At 38.3% G+C, this 17,001-nt stretch overlaps 1 protein-coding gene and 1 pseudogene across 4 annotated transcripts; one reads left to right on the top strand and one right to left on the bottom strand.

Moving 5' to 3' along the window:
- SGO1 (shugoshin 1) lies at nt 1–14,061 on the bottom strand. Of its 4 annotated transcripts, none has more exons than XM_047876461.1 (8): nt 13,924–14,061; nt 11,686–11,834; nt 11,405–11,601; nt 7,235–7,308; nt 5,529–5,587; nt 3,542–4,354; nt 1,319–1,508; nt 1–1,094 (listed from the first exon to the last, which is right to left on the bottom strand). In XM_047876461.1, exons 2-8 carry the CDS (start codon nt 11,825–11,827, stop codon nt 992–994), a joined length of 1,578 nt encoding a protein of 525 aa, XP_047732417.1. In that variant the 5' UTR covers nt 11,828–11,834; nt 13,924–14,061; the 3' UTR covers nt 1–991. The 4 variants fall into 4 exon arrangements, with proteins under 4 accessions (XP_047732417.1, XP_047732418.1, XP_047732419.1 ...); XM_047876462.1 differs by having other exon boundaries at nt 13,808–14,056; XM_047876463.1 differs by lacking the exon at nt 13,924–14,061 and adding an exon at nt 13,219–13,276.
- Nucleotides 14,062–15,758: 1,697 nt separating this feature from the next.
- On the top strand, nt 15,759–16,662 carry LOC125174415 (cytochrome c oxidase assembly protein COX18, mitochondrial-like; annotated as a pseudogene).
- The last annotated feature ends 339 nt before the right edge of the window (nt 16,663–17,001 follow it).

Here is a 17,001-nt window from a genome sequence, read left to right as displayed (position 1 = left end):
TATGTCCAATAATGCCAAGTGATAATGTGTGGGGAAACTAGAACTTATAAATTGCTCTTAGGAGAGTGATAACACTCCTTGTGTCAGGAGAATTGGTACAACCACTTTAGAGAGCAGCTCCCCTTCTAGGTATCCACTCCATGGAAACTTATTCACATGTGTGCACGAATGCAGAATATTCACCGCAGCGCTAATTTGTAATAATGGAAATAGTGGAAGCAAATTACCTCTCAAAATAGTAAGTCTAGTTTATTTATATAACTGTACGATGAAAATAATCTACATCTGCCAACATGGATAAATCTCAAAAACAATGGTGAGTTAAGTCAAAGTCAGTTGCAAAAAGGTACGTACACTATAACATTCACGTAAAATGTTAACATACAAAACGATTCTTAACAGTCTAGGGATAAACAGTAAGAATACAGAAATATTAAAAGTATAAAAACACCAAATTTCAAATTGCCCAATAGTGCAATCACTTTGTATAGTGATGGAAATGTTCTATATCTGCACTGACGCTACTATGGTAACGACTAATTAAGGAACTATCCTGAAAGTCCAAACATAATAATTTGCTGAGGTGTCACTGAACAGTATACACCTAGATAGCTTGGTATTTAGAGCTAGTCACTTGCCTAGTCCCAGAACCTAAGCAACCATCAGTTCATTATCTCACATTTTACTTTCGCAGAAGATACATTTTGAGTAAAATTAAAAGTTTTAGGCAGTTTAAGAAATTGGGCTTATGTCCGGTTATTTTTATTTAAAAGAAAAAATAAACCAAATTTATTAGTGGTATGAGAAAAAAGCATCACATTTGAAGTATAGTTTTGAAGACATTTTCATGATCTAGGGTTCAGTCAAAGAATATTCCATGGCAATAGTTCAACCCTTTTGTGGACTATCTTACAGATTCTCTCTTGGAGAGATAGGAGGTGTAGTAGGATGAATTTAAACAGCATCCAAAAAACACTTCACTGTATTTGCTTCATACTTTTTTTTTAGAACTGCGTCTGGGATCCTTTTTCTGTTTGAAAATAGGAGAATTCAAGAAACACAAATCTGTAAAAGGGTCTCCTCTTCTCAGTTTCCTAGAAGGATAAAAAGAACTCTTAGGAATAATTATAAGCATCCCAGCACCATCTTACCCTTCAATATAAAGTTATTGTGACATATGCCAGTGTTAATATTCCCACTTCAGTTTTTAATCAAAATTTGATATTTCAAATAAGACTCACTCTTGAACAAAGCTCCAAACCTTACTCCCCTCACCCCCGACATTTATCATTAAAAGTGGGTTCCCACAAATACTTACGAAATGAGTGTGGGTTCCTTATAGTTCATACTGACTGTGCACCTACGCTTTGGCAGAGACACTGCTGGGCTTTCTTTATTCTTTTTTGGAGAAAGAGAAAGTTTTCTGACTTTCAATACAGGATACAAGGGAGCATTGGTGATATCCTTCAGGCTAAAATGAGGCGAGCCGTGAGTTTTAGGTAGTGCACCTACGAAGACAACAACTTTTACTGAACATGGTTCCAAATTTAAAAAAAAACAAAGCAGGAACTAAAATCATATGCAATTACAGATCCTAAACATATACAAATCCAGCATTGTATTATATAGATTTTTTTTTAACCCATTCATCATTTTTCCATCCCAGATAACACTGAAATATCAATTACTATAGATGTGAAGAGCTAATACAACAGGTTACTAAGACTTAAAATTCTTTGTTTTTTTCCTAAGACTTAAATTCCTTAAAAAAATTAAAATTCTTCTAGGATAGCTTGGGCATAATGAATTACCTTAAATCAAAGAATTTCATTTTAGTTCCATCTTGCTTTGTAGAATCATCAAGGCCTCCATCTTTTTCATAACCATAATTTACCAAGTGGCTTCCTATAGTCTTAAAAAAGCTACGTAAACTCACTTTATTAAATAAACGAGAATTCTACATCATAGTCTCTGTGCAAACCAGCAGGAAGGGGATGCCCTCTGGTAAAGCTAGTATGTTAAAAAGTTACCAATGTTTTTCCTATCATAAACATTCAAGTTATTCTACTTTGGAGCTAGATCTATATTGGGTGTCAGGTACCCAGCACACAAAGAACACTGCAAGACAATTCTTCAAACAACTCTAAAAAGCAAGTTGTTTTTCCAATACAGACGAAATTATAACTGTAAAATGACTATTTTTAGCAACCATGCTCTCCAGAGTTATCTAGGTTTCAAATACTGTCTTTTTTGTCTCCACTTACACATATTGCACTGTACTAATTATTCCAACTTTTAGTTTGGAAAATATGGTTAAGCAACATCTACTCACTTGCTGTATTCTGGAATATTGCTTCTCAAAATTAATGTATCTACAAATCCCCCAGGGAACTTGTGAAAAAGATGCAGATTCTGATTCAAGGGTATGGCCTGAGATTCTGAATTTTTAAGAAGTTTCAAGGTAATGGTGATGCTGATGATCTGGGGATAAAATTCTGAGTAATACTATCTTAGAGTGTAATTTTTTTCTTTTAAAAACTTATTATGTAAAATTTCAAGTATACACAAATATGGAGACAACAATATAATGAACCCCCAGTTACCCAGCTTCAGTAATTACCAACATTTTGCCAATCTTGATTTACATTAACATTACTATAGCATATTTAAAAAAACAAAACATGGTTGCATACTACCACTGCCTAACTTTGGGAAGTCATTTAAATTTTTTAGGCTTTCAGTTTTCTTATAAACAATATAAGGATGTTGATACCTACACTTTATTTATTCATTATTTTGTTTTACACCTGCACTTTATAAAGTTATCCTGAGGATCAGATGTTTTGGGAATGCTACAACCTGACCACATATATTAGTTTTACCACAATAACAATTTCCCAGATGAGAATCTTTGTGGGCAGATGCAGGCTGTTATCATCAACTTTTGAACCATGCTACTTTTGATCTATAAAAGCAAGATTTTCTAAACCACAGTTTTTAGATGTCTTACAAATGTCTTACAAAAAAATACTAAGCCCAATAACTGAGGGAAAAGTTTGGCTTAGTGTTTGGCCACCTTTCACTAACTAGAACGAATCAATTTAAAATCGTGGTTCCTGTCAAACTGAATATGAAGCAAAGCCATTAAAATGATAGGTCACCGGATTCAAATTTGATTTCATTTTCAAAGACCTGTGTCAGGTGAGTGTATAAAAGATATTTTAATTCAACCTAACTCCACCAAAAAGTTTTTCTTACTTTGGAAGTCTTCATTCACTGAAGTTAAAAATACTTTCTTCATAACAAGTAGTATTGTTCTTAAAGAAGATTTAAATTAGCTTAAAGTAGGTCATAGCCATACAATTGTGATTTCCACCCCCAACCCGCCATTGTTTAATCAGACTGTAACTACCCCCAAAGAGACAGATGGCAAGTCTCTAACCTCCCCCAGAGAAACAGATGGTAAGTATAGCCTATAAGCATCAGGAATGATCATTTATTATAAACATTAAAAATGCAGGCGAACAAGTAGATCACTTACTGATAGGAGTTTTTATAAGCTTAGTGCCCTCTATCTCTTTTTCAGCCCTGTGTTTTAGCGCTCTTTTAGGTCTCGGCCTGCTGACTGGGCTCCCAGCTGGTTCACTGGAGAGACCTTGACTGTACTTGCAAGTGGGCAAATAGAGGTCATCAGAGTCATCTCCTGAACCACTTGATTCACAGACGCTCACTTCAGGTTCACTGGTGTTTTCTCCTCTGTTAGAATCATTGTTAATTTTTTGTCGGAAAGGAGTGAGATGAATTCCCTCTTCCAAATTAAAATTGTAGGCATCACTGGAAGTGACAGATTCATCCAACTTTTCTTTGGAGACAGTTTTTTTATTTTCACTTTTGCTCGCTTTATACTTTGATACAGATTTTGATTTTTTCCTTCTGTTACCTTTTCTTTTCTCTTCTCCTTTTCTTCCTTGTGCACCTCTGCGCTTATTTTTAGTTTGTTCAGGTTTATACTCTAAGATGTCTTCTTTTGTTTTAGTGGATCTTTCTGGGTCAATCAGCTTTGGTGATAAGTTAATTTGATCATTATTCCATTGACAAACATTTTGTTCCACATTTTCAGGTAAGTGCATATTTACTACTGGGTCTACACATCTAATTCTTTCCAATTCAAAGGACTGCTCTGAGAAATGACTGATTTCAAAATCATCCAAGGTATCGAACTGACATAGATTATTAAAATGTTTCTTTAAACTGCGACGGACAGATACAGTTCTAGGTAAGACATTATCAGTAGATTTATCATCATCTGAATTCAAATCAAATCCCAGTCTGTCTTGAGAAATAGGTATTTGCTCTGAGAATTTAAAAGATAAATGAGAAAAAAATAGTTTAACTTTATGGAAATTTTAAATTCAGTAATCTTAGAACTCAAAATTAAAAATGAAATAAATGAAAGGTCAGTTTGTAGTTCCGCATTTGCTATAAGCAAATAAAAATCTGGGGAACTTAGTACTACCATCCAATTTATTTGGCAATGATCAATCGATGGGTTCTATCTGACTTGTGAAAGAATCTTACATAACGTCCAAACATGTTCTAACTGGGGGTTTTCTGTGTCCCTAGTTTAATTTTTTTTTTTTTTTCAACGTTTATTTATTTTTGGGACAGAGAGAGACAGAGCATGAACGGGGGAGGGGCAGAGAGAGAGGGAGACACAGAATCGGAAACAGCTCCAGGCTCTGAGCCATCAGCCCAGAGCCTGACGCGGGGCTCGAACTCATGGACCGCGAGATCGTGACCTGGTGTGTCCCTAGTTTAAAGGTTTAAAGAAAAAGTAGTTGGCTATATGTATCTATGTGTATAGGATTCAGTGGGAGAGAACCTCATATTCTAAAGTAAAGTAAGACCAGTACACTGAGAAAGTGGGAGCTAAGATGTTCTTTGAAATCCCAGTAAAACTGCAATAATTACAAAGCCTTTCAGGTAAGAAATATAGTAAGCATTTTTAGGGAAAGGTTCTGCTTATTCAAATGCCATCCCTTCTTCAAAGCATTCAAATGCCATCCCTTCTTCAAAGCATTGAGAACAGGGACACGCCAATTTAGAAATGGAAAGAATGGCATAGCTTTGGAGGTCGGCTTTCAGTTAAATGCTAGCTCTTACCTTTTGGGCTACTTTTTGTGTGATACTTTACTTCTTTGAGTATATATAAAATGGGACCAACTGTACCTATATTCTAAGGTTGTTGTGAGGGTTAAGTGAGATAATGTAAAATGGCTAACACAGCTTGGCAAATAGTAGGGCTCAGTAAACTGCAGCCAGTTATAGCTGATAGCTGATAACAAAATAAAGATATGTTTTTAAACTGTTATATTCTGTGTAAAATAAACAGATTTGCTTTGAGCAGAAGAATGCCAGATGAGCATACTTAAAAAGTTAAAAAAAAAAATTAGAGAAATTTAATTATGTTACTTGTTCTCAAAGATCTCATCTTGCCCTTAGTATTTTTACATTTTCACTTGAATTACCTTCTATTTGGAATGATTCTCCTTGTCCTGGAAGGTGAGCTTCCTGAAGAGGAACTTGTCTAGCCAAAGAAAAACAGAAATTTATTTAAGAATTATGTAACAAAAAGAAATTTAAGATTTTCTTAAGTTTTTCTCTTTCTTTAGTATCATTTCATAACTCTATTCTAAATCTGCTAAGTATCAAAGAAAACAAAAAACCTTTCTGCTGATTATATGGAGCCTCGTTTGTTATAAGTGACATTCAACTCCACTGGAGGAACTACCTTATCTATTTGGACACTTACTCCTGATGACATGCCATAACTCGTAATTCCATTTACCTGGAGAAACAGCCAATCAAAACTGACTTATATATTACAGAAATGCAATTTGATTACTCAGCTCTTTAGCAGCCTATGTCATCATTAGCTGACCTGTGATTTTTTTTTTTTTTTTTTTTTTTTTTTGTAGCATAGGTTTTTATGGTGCCTAACTACTGACCCCTCTGAAGTTAATACTATTTATTTTCTTTAAAAATCTTGTCCCCCCTGTGGCTCATGAAACAATTTTCCTTATGCTTTAATACTATTACTGGCTGTTTCATTCTAATTATAATTTTATTCTTTATTTCCTATAGAGAATTTTCCCTCTAGACATCAAATTTTAAATACAGGTTTAGGTAATAGAGTTATGGTAACTAATTAATAACAATTTCAGGAATCTTATAAAAATTCAATTACCCCATTTTACTTTTTGACCATTACATAAATATTTTGTCAGGTGTTACAGTTCAACAGCTTTTAAACTATTCATGATTAAAAATATGGGGGCAGAAACTGTCTTTGTGATTACTTTTGTGAAGAGAAGGGCGTAGACTTGGAAGGGATATGAGGAGATGGTTTATAGCAGTTCTTAATTGGGGATAATCATATCCCCTCAGCAGATACATGGCACTGTCTGGAGACATTTTTGGTTGTCTTAACTGGGGGAAGGAAGTGGCATTGGCATTTAGTGGTAGAGGCCAAGGATGCTGCTAAATATCCCAAAATGCTTAGGATAGCCCTCCACAACAAAGAATGATCTGGCCTAAAATGTCAATAATACTGAAACTGAGAAAGCCCAGCTAGAGGGACAGCAGTGCTCTATATCATAATTGAGATTTTTGGTTCCACAGGTGTATACATTAGTCAAACTCATTGAACTGTATAATTAAGATCTGCACACTTCACTGTATGTAATTATGTCTCAATAATTCATAAACAAAGTGTACTTGATCCAAGAGAAGGGGAAGAGAGTATATGGGGTCTGACTGTATTTAGGAATGAATTGGATTAGCAAGACCGGGTGATAGCTGTGCTAAATGTGATGTTTTATTATATTTCATTTCTAAACCAGACTATTTGTAGCACTGGCAAAATACTGTCATTTGAATAAACAATCCTTCTTAGAATAAAAACATGATATCACAAAAATATAACTGAAGGAATTCAATTATATTTAAATAGCTAGCTTAATCCTAACATCAAAAAGGTAAATATAAGAAAGTTTTGGCTTAGCTACATGTAACAGAATATCAACATATCAAATTTTTTAAAATGCATTTTTAGTAGAGAAACATCAGACTCCAAACACAAGAATCAATACGATGCAAATTTTCTTTCATAAATGTGTCAGAGAATTAAATCTTTTTTGACATTAGTAATCATAATAATGAATTTGATACCAACGGTAAATCCTTCACAAATAAATCCCCGGAGTTGTCACTACTGGTGGCCATTCCAGAGGGACATACTTCCTGGTTCTGTTAATATATGAAAACAAAGAAAACACTGGTACAACTGAAATATTCATAACAAAACATTCATTTATTCAACAATAAAAATGTACCAACAGTCTACTATGGTGCCAGGCCCTGTTCTAGGAACCAAGTCTCTAGCAGCTAAAAAAATATATTTAAGTCCAACTCTCTTAAAGCTTACATTCTAGTGTAGGGAGAGAAAAATTTTAAGTGAAAGGAAAGAGATACATAAATAATTTCAGATAGTGATAAAGTGCTATGAAGGAAATACTCAGAGTTGAAGTGACAGAGAGTGATTGAGGTTGGAGGTTCCCTTAGACCTTCATCTGAAATCTAAAGAATGCAAAGGAGCCAGCCACTGAGAAGAGGAGGCAAAGAAAAAGTTGTGGAAACAACAGATACAAAAGTCATGATGTAGGCAAAGCTTTGCTGTGTTTAGAAAAGAAAGGCCACTGTGGCTGGACATATACGAATTCTCTCATAGTGAGAACAGGAGGGATGTGTACTCAGAGACCAGGTAACACGGCGCCTTGGGAGTCAGGAGTTTGGATTTTAGTCCAAGTGTGATACGAAGTTACTTAATCGTTAAGCAGGGAAGTGAAATGATTTAAGTTTTAAAAAGATCAGTCTGACCACTATGTGGAACATGGATTGAAAGGGGCCAAGAGAAGAAGGAGTTAGGCAGTCATTGTAGTAAATCTAGCAAGACGTGTATCAGCTAGGACTTGAGTCCTATAGCTACAGAGGTGAAGCCCAGCAGAAGGTGTTGAGAGAACAAAGATGCTGAGATTGAATCGGCGTGGAAGTGGGGACAGTGAGGGAGAGGGAAGCCTCTTTGGTTTGGACTTGAGCAAATGGTAGGTTGTTTTATGAGATGAATAAGACAGACAGACAAAGGCAGAAGTACACAGTATCTCTGGGAGAGGGAAAATAGAGTTGTACTTTGTACAAAATATTTGAGATCCGTGGGGCGCCTGGGTGACTCAGTGGGTTAAGCATCCGACTTCACCTAAGGTCATGATCTTGCAGTTCATGAGTTTGAGCCCTGCGTTGGGCTCTGTGCTGACAGCTCGGAGCCTGGAGCTTGTTTCAGGTTCTGTGTTTCCCACTCTCTCTGCCCCTTTCCTGCTCATGCTCTGTCTCTCAAAAATAAATAAATGTTAAAAAAAATGTTTAAGATCCTTTCTAAATATTTCAGTGGATAAATCAAGTAGTAGTCATGTATATGTGTGTGTGTGTGTGTGTGTGTGTGTGTGTGTGTGTGTTGAGCTATAAATTTGGAAGTTCCCAACAGAGTATTTAAAGCATGGGAAGGGGGTAAGATAAGATGGATCTAGGACAATTGACATTTAAAACTAAAGAAGAAGTGAGCAAATGAGACAGACATGTAACAGTCAGAAAGGCAGGACAACTACAAAGTATGGTAGTAGGAAAGCTAGGAGATTATAAAGTATGTTACTACATAAAGGTCAAGAAGAAAGAGAGGTGGCCACTAAATTTGGTAATATGGGAGTTGTGGGGACCTTGGCACAGTGACCATAGAATGATGGGGATAAAAGCCAGATAAGAGGGAGTTCAAATGGAAATAGAAGCTGAGGAAGTGAAAACAGTAAGTGCACTGTTTGTCTCTGCTAAAGTTCTGCTGTGAAGGGAAGCAGAGAAATGAGGAGGTAGAGGGATATGAAACCAGGAGAGGTTTCATTTATTTTCTTTTCCTCTTAAGGCAAAAGATGCTAAAGCACATCTGTATGACAGCTAGAATGAGTCAGTCAAGAGGCAGATCCGTGTTGAAAGAGTGCAAACTTTCAGGACCAAAGTGCTTGAGGGCAAGAGAAAAGGGGAATGTGATGCACAGGGAAAGGCTTGGCCTTTGATAGGAGCAGAGACACTTCTCCCACTGTGACAGGAGGGAAGACAGAGAACACACTGCAGATATGGGCAGATTTGTAGATTTGTATTAGGAAGGTAAGAGTTCTGGACTGATTCCTTCGAAGTCACTCTAATTCAGTTCAGTTGTTTCTTGAAATTTGATGCACATATAATATGCTGATGTTATGATAGATTAAAACTGTTCAAGAGAAACAAACTAGAAATTTAATCCTGTTAAAAGTTTTAAATTTATTTTCAATATAGCTCATGTTCTAAATTTAAGTAGTGGTATTACTGAAGGTAAATAAAGGAGAATATTTAACTACAGAATAATATAATTTAGTAACAAGTTACTAAAAAGATCTATTATAAAATTTAGGAAACAAAAGTCTATTAGAAATTACTCTATGATTAATCCTTATAAACCAAGTTAACTATTGGTAGGCAAAAAAAAAAACCCATTCTTCTTATTAAAGCATTTTAAGTTTCTCCATTACTGATTAATTGACTTGATAAACATGTAAGCACAAGTATAGAATGATGGTTGAGGAGTGACACATATAGCAAATGTATGGCAGAAAACAAACTCTGATGTTTTAAATGCTAAGAACACTTTTGCCTAGCAACTAATGTTTTTGTTTTTTTTTAAGTTTATTTATTTTCAGAGTAAGACAGAGAAGGAGAGAGGGAGAGGGAGGGAGGGAGGCAGGGAGGAAGGCGGGGGAGAGAGAGAGAGAGACAGAGAGAGAGAGAGAGAGAGAGAAAATCCCATGCTGGCTACCCACTGTCAGCGCAGAACCCGACATGGGGCTCGATCCCACAAACTGAGAGATCGTGACCTGAGCTGAAACCAAGAGTCAGATGCTTGACTGACTGAGCCACTCAGGCGCCCCAGATAATAATATGTTTTAATAAATACTCAGAAAGCATTGATAAATGTCAAAAGGCCTGCAATAACAGATTTTTTTCCCCCATTGTTTTTGTGATTGTCTCATTGGGTATTCATTTCTCACTATTTTATATATGATTTCACCAAAAACTTTGGAAAGGGAAAAGGAACATTCAAATGTCTTTGGAGGGATTTTTTTTTTTTTTTTTTCTTACTAGTTGACTGAACAAGGAAAAGAAAAAAAATTAGGAAAGATTATATTCTGAAGGGGAAAAAATCCCCCCCAAAAAAAAGTTTTAAATAATCTAACCCTCACATAAAGGAAAATTATATCAAATCTTTTATAGCCAATTCTCTGCTATACCATATATGTATATATTGCATATATGTATGTGTATGTACATTCTGTATATCATACACAGAAAAAATATGGAATCACTTTCATCACTGACTCTTGCTGTCAGTGGAGAGGTGACTTTAATTCCCTTCCCGAGTCTTTACCCTTCCCCTAATCGTTATGGTCTGGCTTTCTTCTCTGGTTTCCTGGCCTAAGTGCCAACACAACTGTCTTCACTGGCACAGCAAACAGATGGCCGCCCAGGAAAAAAGTAAACTTGTTTCTGTCAACACCTGACATGCACCACTGCTTTCTCTCTCTCTGCCCCAAGTAGTTTTCCTGGCAAGAGGAAAGGAGAACCTGGCTCATTATTTCTCTCTTCTTGGGATCAATGTGCAGTGGGACACAAAGAATATCAAGCTTTCTCCACATCTGTTACATTTTGGCTGACCCTTCCATGTAACCTTGAATACAACAGAATAAGAGTAAAATATAAACAGCAAAATGTTTAGCATAGTTCTTGTTTGGGAATTAATGTATACCTTTCCTTATTTAACCAACTAGTGGGTAAAAAGGACTCTCCAAAAAACACTTAAATGCCCCCTCTCCCAAATTAAGGCAGTTCTTATAAGACCTCACTAGGTATAACACAACTACATAGAAAAGCTAAGATTTATAGCACTGATTAAAACTTTTGGACTAGTCCGCTTCAACTATCACTTTTAGACCTTTAGCTGAGTTGCCCTATATTTGACTCACTTAGCTGAACGGTTGAAAGGACCAGCAGTGCAAAAGGCTAAACTATTTCTTCTGTACCTTGTCTTGCTACCTGCTTTCAGAACCAAGTTATACAAGCACAAGCCTCAATCATGTATGTTTTGATCAATTCACTAATAACAGAGCTATCGGTCAGTAATGAATTTATATAACATAATTGATCTAAACTACCAATTCACTGCTTTCACATTTTTTCCTAAGAAATTCAACGTTTGTAATGAAAATACCTGAGTAGTTTCTCCGGTTTGTTGTGAAGCCAGTTTTTCTTTCAATGCATGTAGCTGACATGTGAGGTAGTAACATTCTTTTCTCAGTTGTAAGATGATATCTTGGGCTTCTCTCACTTTGGATTTTTCATTTTCCAAAGCTAAAGCTAACATTCTGTTGTTGTCTTGGTAGTTTTTTAACAGTGTAGAGGTGTTGGCTGAAAGAGGATAAATTTTTTTTTATTATGTATTAAATATAAACTTAAAAAGCGACGCAAAAGGACAACATGAAAATCTCTTACTGATTATTTGGCATGGAGCAGCTATGAAAGACTTTCGTTTGCCGATCTCTGCCAAATTTTTACTCCTTTTCTCTTTCATTCGTTTCTTTATGTCTTCAAGACTATCTTGAAAGGACTTTTTAAGGCACCTTTCCTTGGCCATCTTCTGCCTAGGAATTTAAAACAGTAAAAAGTATTTAATTTTTCTAAGAGATAATATCAAATATAAAACAAGATGGAAAACACAGGTTGTTCATAAAGAATGGATTAAATAGACTTAGTAACTGTAGAATCAGCTTAAAGAAGCTGGCTAACCTGGTAATAACTTAGATTTTGCAGCTTTTAAACCTCATTAACATTTTGGCATAATGTTATCCTCCTCAGGTACTTTACAGGGAAAACTAATAAATATGCATTTCAACCCAAAGACTCTGTAATATGCCACTTATTTATTCCTTAACAAATACCCACTGGGGGCTTGCTATATACCAGGCATTATGGGAAATACTTAATGTTATATTTTGATGTTATTATTATTTATGTTTCCTACAGACAATGTTTATGACCCGCATTTAGTGTTTACTAGACTTACAGCATTAGTTCAGAGGTAATCTTGTATGTGGGCTTTGTTTTCCAGTTCTTCTCTACATTATTAATTTATCACATTAGGTCACTGGATAGAATTAATCAAGAAACAGTTATTCTTCCTCACTCTTTTAACCCAATGCTTAAGATTTGCACACACTCCCAAGACAGTCAAGGTAATCCTCAGAGGTTGAAACTATGTAGCACTATATGCAATCTTAATAGGTTATTATAACAATTATAGAACTAGAAAGAGCAGGAACTGAGGCAGAGCACCATGCCAGTTTTCTCAAAGTTATTTTTAAAACTCAGGTCTGTTAGCTCTTAGTAAATCATGAGAATAGCGAACAAGACATTAAATAACAGTTGTTCTACATACAGTTGAAAGTAGTAAAACAAGCAGTGACAGTGAAATATGCTACTGAATATATTAACACATAAATATATTTAAATCCTTCAGGGCTGCAAATCAGATTTGCTTAAATACTCTGCTACTAAGCGTATCGAACTGCTTTTCGTGAACATCTTTTACCCTAGATTGCACTTTGCAGATCACAAAATTGCAAGAAATAATTCCTGTTTCCTACAACCATACTTACAATTTTCACTACAAAAGATACCTTCATCTGCTCCAAGCTAGTCAAATAATTTTGCTGAACCTTACGTTTTCTTGAGTATTTTCTCCAGCCCGTATTTATTTTCCTCTATGCACTGTCTGGGGGTGTTCAATGTAGACCTCATTTGTTATTTTCTCTTTGACAATGTAGATACAACACATACTGGGATGTTTCCAGTAGAGCTAACACAACTCTTTTTTTTTTAAAGCACTAATGTTAAGTGGGTTGTATAAAAACAGCGTATCACAATGGGAGTTTTTAAAGTTCGAACAGGAGATGTTTGAAAAGTCACCCAGATTAAGCAACTGATCAAGTTAGTTTAACAACGTACCTAAAATATTTTCGTTATTACCTTTAATTAACGTAAAATCACAAAAGAAAACTGCCGTATAAGAAGTTTCCTATCTAGGCCGAAGTAGAGGGGGTGTGGTGGAGAGAACGAATGGAAACAGGTCACAGGGCGGGAAGGGTCAGTCTCTAGAGCATTCGGGTAAGGGGTCTGGATTCAGAAGAACCTGGAATATCTATCCGATCTCCGTCATAATGCTTCCATCATTCCTGCTGCTGAGGCAGCCAGGTACGACGCTGACCAGTGCTAGCTTCTCCAGGCAAACCGAAGAAGCAACACAGGACGTCAAGGGCATAGGGCTGCACAAAGAACAGCTGCCAGTTTGTGTGCCCTCACGTCAAGCCGGGCTTTAACTACTAATGCTTTTACAGATCACGGAATCTACAAAATTCTGCAAGGCAGGAGGTTCGTGTCCCCATTTACTTAACAAGAGGAAAATGGAGCCTCAGGAAGCGCAAGTCGAGTGGACGAACAGAGAAAAGTGTCGGGGTCAAACCGACTCCACAGCCCGAGCTTTTGGCCACCGAACTTAGAACGCCAGAGAGACCCCTGAGGGCAGACGAACAGGGACCACGACACCCCAGTTCCACACCTGGAAACCCCGCGGCTTTCTCTTTCACGGAGGGGCTCGGGGAAAGTCGGGGGCGGGGGGTGTCGCCGGAAGAGGGCCGGGAGATCTTCCTCCCACAGGTACGTCCAAAACAGTACCTTGGCCACCACTTCTGCCGCAGCTGTCGCCCTCCTTCTTACATTCCAAGGTTTCGCGAAGCTGTCTGGCCGGCGTAGCCTGCGCTTCGGCCCCTCCAGGTCTAGGCCCCGTCCCCAGTCGCCCGCCGGCTAACGCCACCACATTCGAAATTCGCCGCCGCGCTCACCCATTGGCTGACAGGCAGGAGGTCACGTGAGGCGACTGCGCTGCCAGGAGTCCCGCCTCACCGGGCTGCGTCACGTGACTCACCGAGCATCCACATCCGGGTATCTACCGTGCCCCCTCCCGAGGGGGCGGAGTCATTAGGGAGCGCCTGTCTGACCTGTCCGTACGTTTCTGCCCAGAGTCCTTGGCTTTTCGGGTTGGATCGGCTGCGGTATCTCTAAGGGTGGGTATTTTAGGGCGTTCAAAAGCTTCCTGTTTCTTTAGTCTTACAGTTTCCCGTCTTTGGGATTGCACTCGAGGGCTCCCTCTTGTGAGAAGAATTTCCTTGATTGTCTGCCCGCCGAAGCGGTCGGCCGGCTGCACAGAGGCATCTTGTAGGGAACATTAAAACCAAAATAGGAAACAAATTTTGGATGAACAGGATTAGGGAAGTTGCAGATATCTGAAATATTCAGCCCCAGGTTCTTTGTCTGGCTACCTCTGGCGCTTTAACCCTCGGGAAATGGCACTAGCACACGTAAAGCTACTGATCCAGAAGTCTGGGAAATTTTCTTTGTTGATATTTTATTCTCCATTAGCCTTTCTACGTCCCGTCAATCACTGAGTCCTGTCAATTCTACCTTTTAGGTATTTTTCACGTCCAAACCCCACTATTTTCCATACCCCAATCCAGCCAAATACCTAATCTTAACTGTGAACTGTACCAGTACCTACTCTGATCGCGGACTCCACTCCCTTATGTTATTCATAGAATGACGGTTTGACAAAGCAAATATGATTGAATATGAAACTCTTAAATAGCTCCTCACTGCATTTAAGATAGAGTTCAAACTCCTAAAGGTATTTGGTCATTGAAGAACCCCATGGTTCTATGTTCCACCTCTTCTGAATTTTCTTTCATTTCCTTGTAATTCATCTTGCTGCTTTTGCCCATGCTGTTTTGTTGGTCAAGAACAGTCTTTCTTCTCTCTGAGACAGTTAGTCTTACTCATGCTGCAGGTCATTGTAGAGGTGAATTCTTCCAGAAAGCCTTATCTGTTCCCAAAGCCTCCTTAATAGTCCGATTTGTACATCCTTAGTGCTATGCATGCACTTTTCCTTTGGTACCCCTTGTGGCATTGACTTGTCACTCATTGCCTATTTATTCAACTTGCATAAGGGTAGAACTATACATGCCTGTTATAGTTGAATATTCAGCCTCTAATTAGCAATTTGCAGTTAGTAAATATTCATTGGGACAATAAAAGAATAAGTAAATGAAACCTAAGCAGTTGTTTTCAATTTAGATATTCAACTCATCATAAAGAAATTTTTTTTTTTTTTTTTTTTTTTTTTTTGTAGAGAACATTTACCTCCTTCCCTTGTCTAATCCTCACCACACGCCTTTCTGGCTTGAGTGGAAGAGATGAGAATATCTGTCTTTAGCCAACAACTTGGTCTCCAGGTGTTATGAGCCACATCACCTCCACTAGTTCTTAGTTTTCTACTCTGGGCAGTGTGGCTTACAGGTGCAGAAGCATCAAGAAGAAAGGTCAACCCAGACATGTTTTGCCGGCTTTGGCGGTAAGTGGCTGCACTGCAACTTGGGGCCAGGGGCCTGCCTCTTGCGCCAACCTCCACGGTGCCATTAATCACTCTGCTCTGCGGGTGTGGGTTGGCGGCGTGAGTCTTGGCAGTTGGCTCCGGCAGTGGCCATGGCCCTGGCAGCTGGGGCGAGGACCTGGCCACATCAGCACTGGTACAGACGCAGAGCAGGTGCTACTCCGCACGCACACTGCCACAGGTCTGCCCTAGTGGTCCCGTGTTGTCCTAACCACCGGCGTCCTGCTGGGCGTGGTCTAGACCCCCTCTCCCCCGCCCCTACTACCGCACCGTAACTGGCACTACGTCCTGGCCAAGGTGGAAAATTTGCAGCCAGAAATAAAAAGCATTGCAAGGCATCTCAACCAAGAAGGTGCAGTTAGTGCAGATCAGTTGAGGTGGTCCAAAAGAGTTGCCAGGCCGACTTACCTAAAGAATACGGGGGGGCTTGTTTCAAGAGCTATATGTTCGGGATAACTGCCACCCTCTCAAAGCCTCTGTGTTGGTCTGGATTCGGTTTCCAATGTGGATCTTCATGTCTGTTGCTCTTTGGAATTTTAGCACAGGGGCAACACATTCAGATGTAGGTTTTTCTATTCAGGAACAGTTACCTGCTAGTGGGGTCCTGTGGTTTCCTGACCTCACTGCACTGGATTCCTCTTGGATTCTGCTTATCTCTGTTGGTGTCATCAGTTTATTAATAGTGGAGATTTTTGCTCTGCAAAAAATTGGAATGACTCCTTTTCAGATGTATATTACGTGCTTTGTTCGTGTGGTATCAGTGTTGATGATTCCGATTGCTGCAACAGTACCTTCATCAATTGTCCTCTACTGCTTATGTTCCAGATTCATGGGCCTTTCACAGAATTTGTTGTTGCATTCTCCTAGGTTTTTGCCAACTTTGCCAAATACCGTTGACCAAGTCAGATTCAGACATGCCTTGTAAGGACCTCTTTGCCACCTTTTATGCTAAGTTTATTTCAAGAGAATGACATGCTTTCCAGGAATTTTGGAACGATTCCAAGTGCCACTATCTAATATATTTAGGTTTAGAAATTCAGATGTGATTTAATTTGTCTTTATTTAAAATCATGAATTGTGGGGGCACCTGGGTGGCTCAGTCGGTTAAGTGTCTGACTTTGGCTTCGGTCACGATCTCGCGGTCCCTGAGTTCGAGCCCCGCGTCGGGCTCTGTGCTGACAGCTCAGAGCCTGGAGCCTGTTTCAGATTCTGTGTCTCCCTCTCTCTCTGACCCTCCCCGTTCATGCTCTGTCTCTCTCTGTCTCAAAAATAAATAAACGTTAAAAAACAAAAAATAAAAATAAAAAATA

This window comes from Prionailurus viverrinus, chromosome C2 (genome assembly GCF_022837055.1).
Source record: "Prionailurus viverrinus isolate Anna chromosome C2, UM_Priviv_1.0, whole genome shotgun sequence".
NCBI classification, from domain to species: domain Eukaryota; kingdom Metazoa; phylum Chordata; class Mammalia; order Carnivora; family Felidae; genus Prionailurus; species Prionailurus viverrinus.
This window is presented reverse-complemented; position numbering and strand designations above follow the sequence as displayed.

Excerpts from the sequence above, each read along its gene's own strand:
- SGO1 (XM_047876460.1), bottom strand. Across the intron at positions 11,602-11,685 it reads TGCTCCATGCCAAATAATCA|CCAACACCTCTACACTGTTA; the intron begins GTAAGAGATTTT and ends ATCCTCTTTCAG. Across the intron at positions 1,095-1,318 it reads AAGGAACCCACACTCATTTC|GAAACTGAGAAGAGGAGACC; the intron begins GTAAGTATTTGT and ends TTATCCTTCTAG.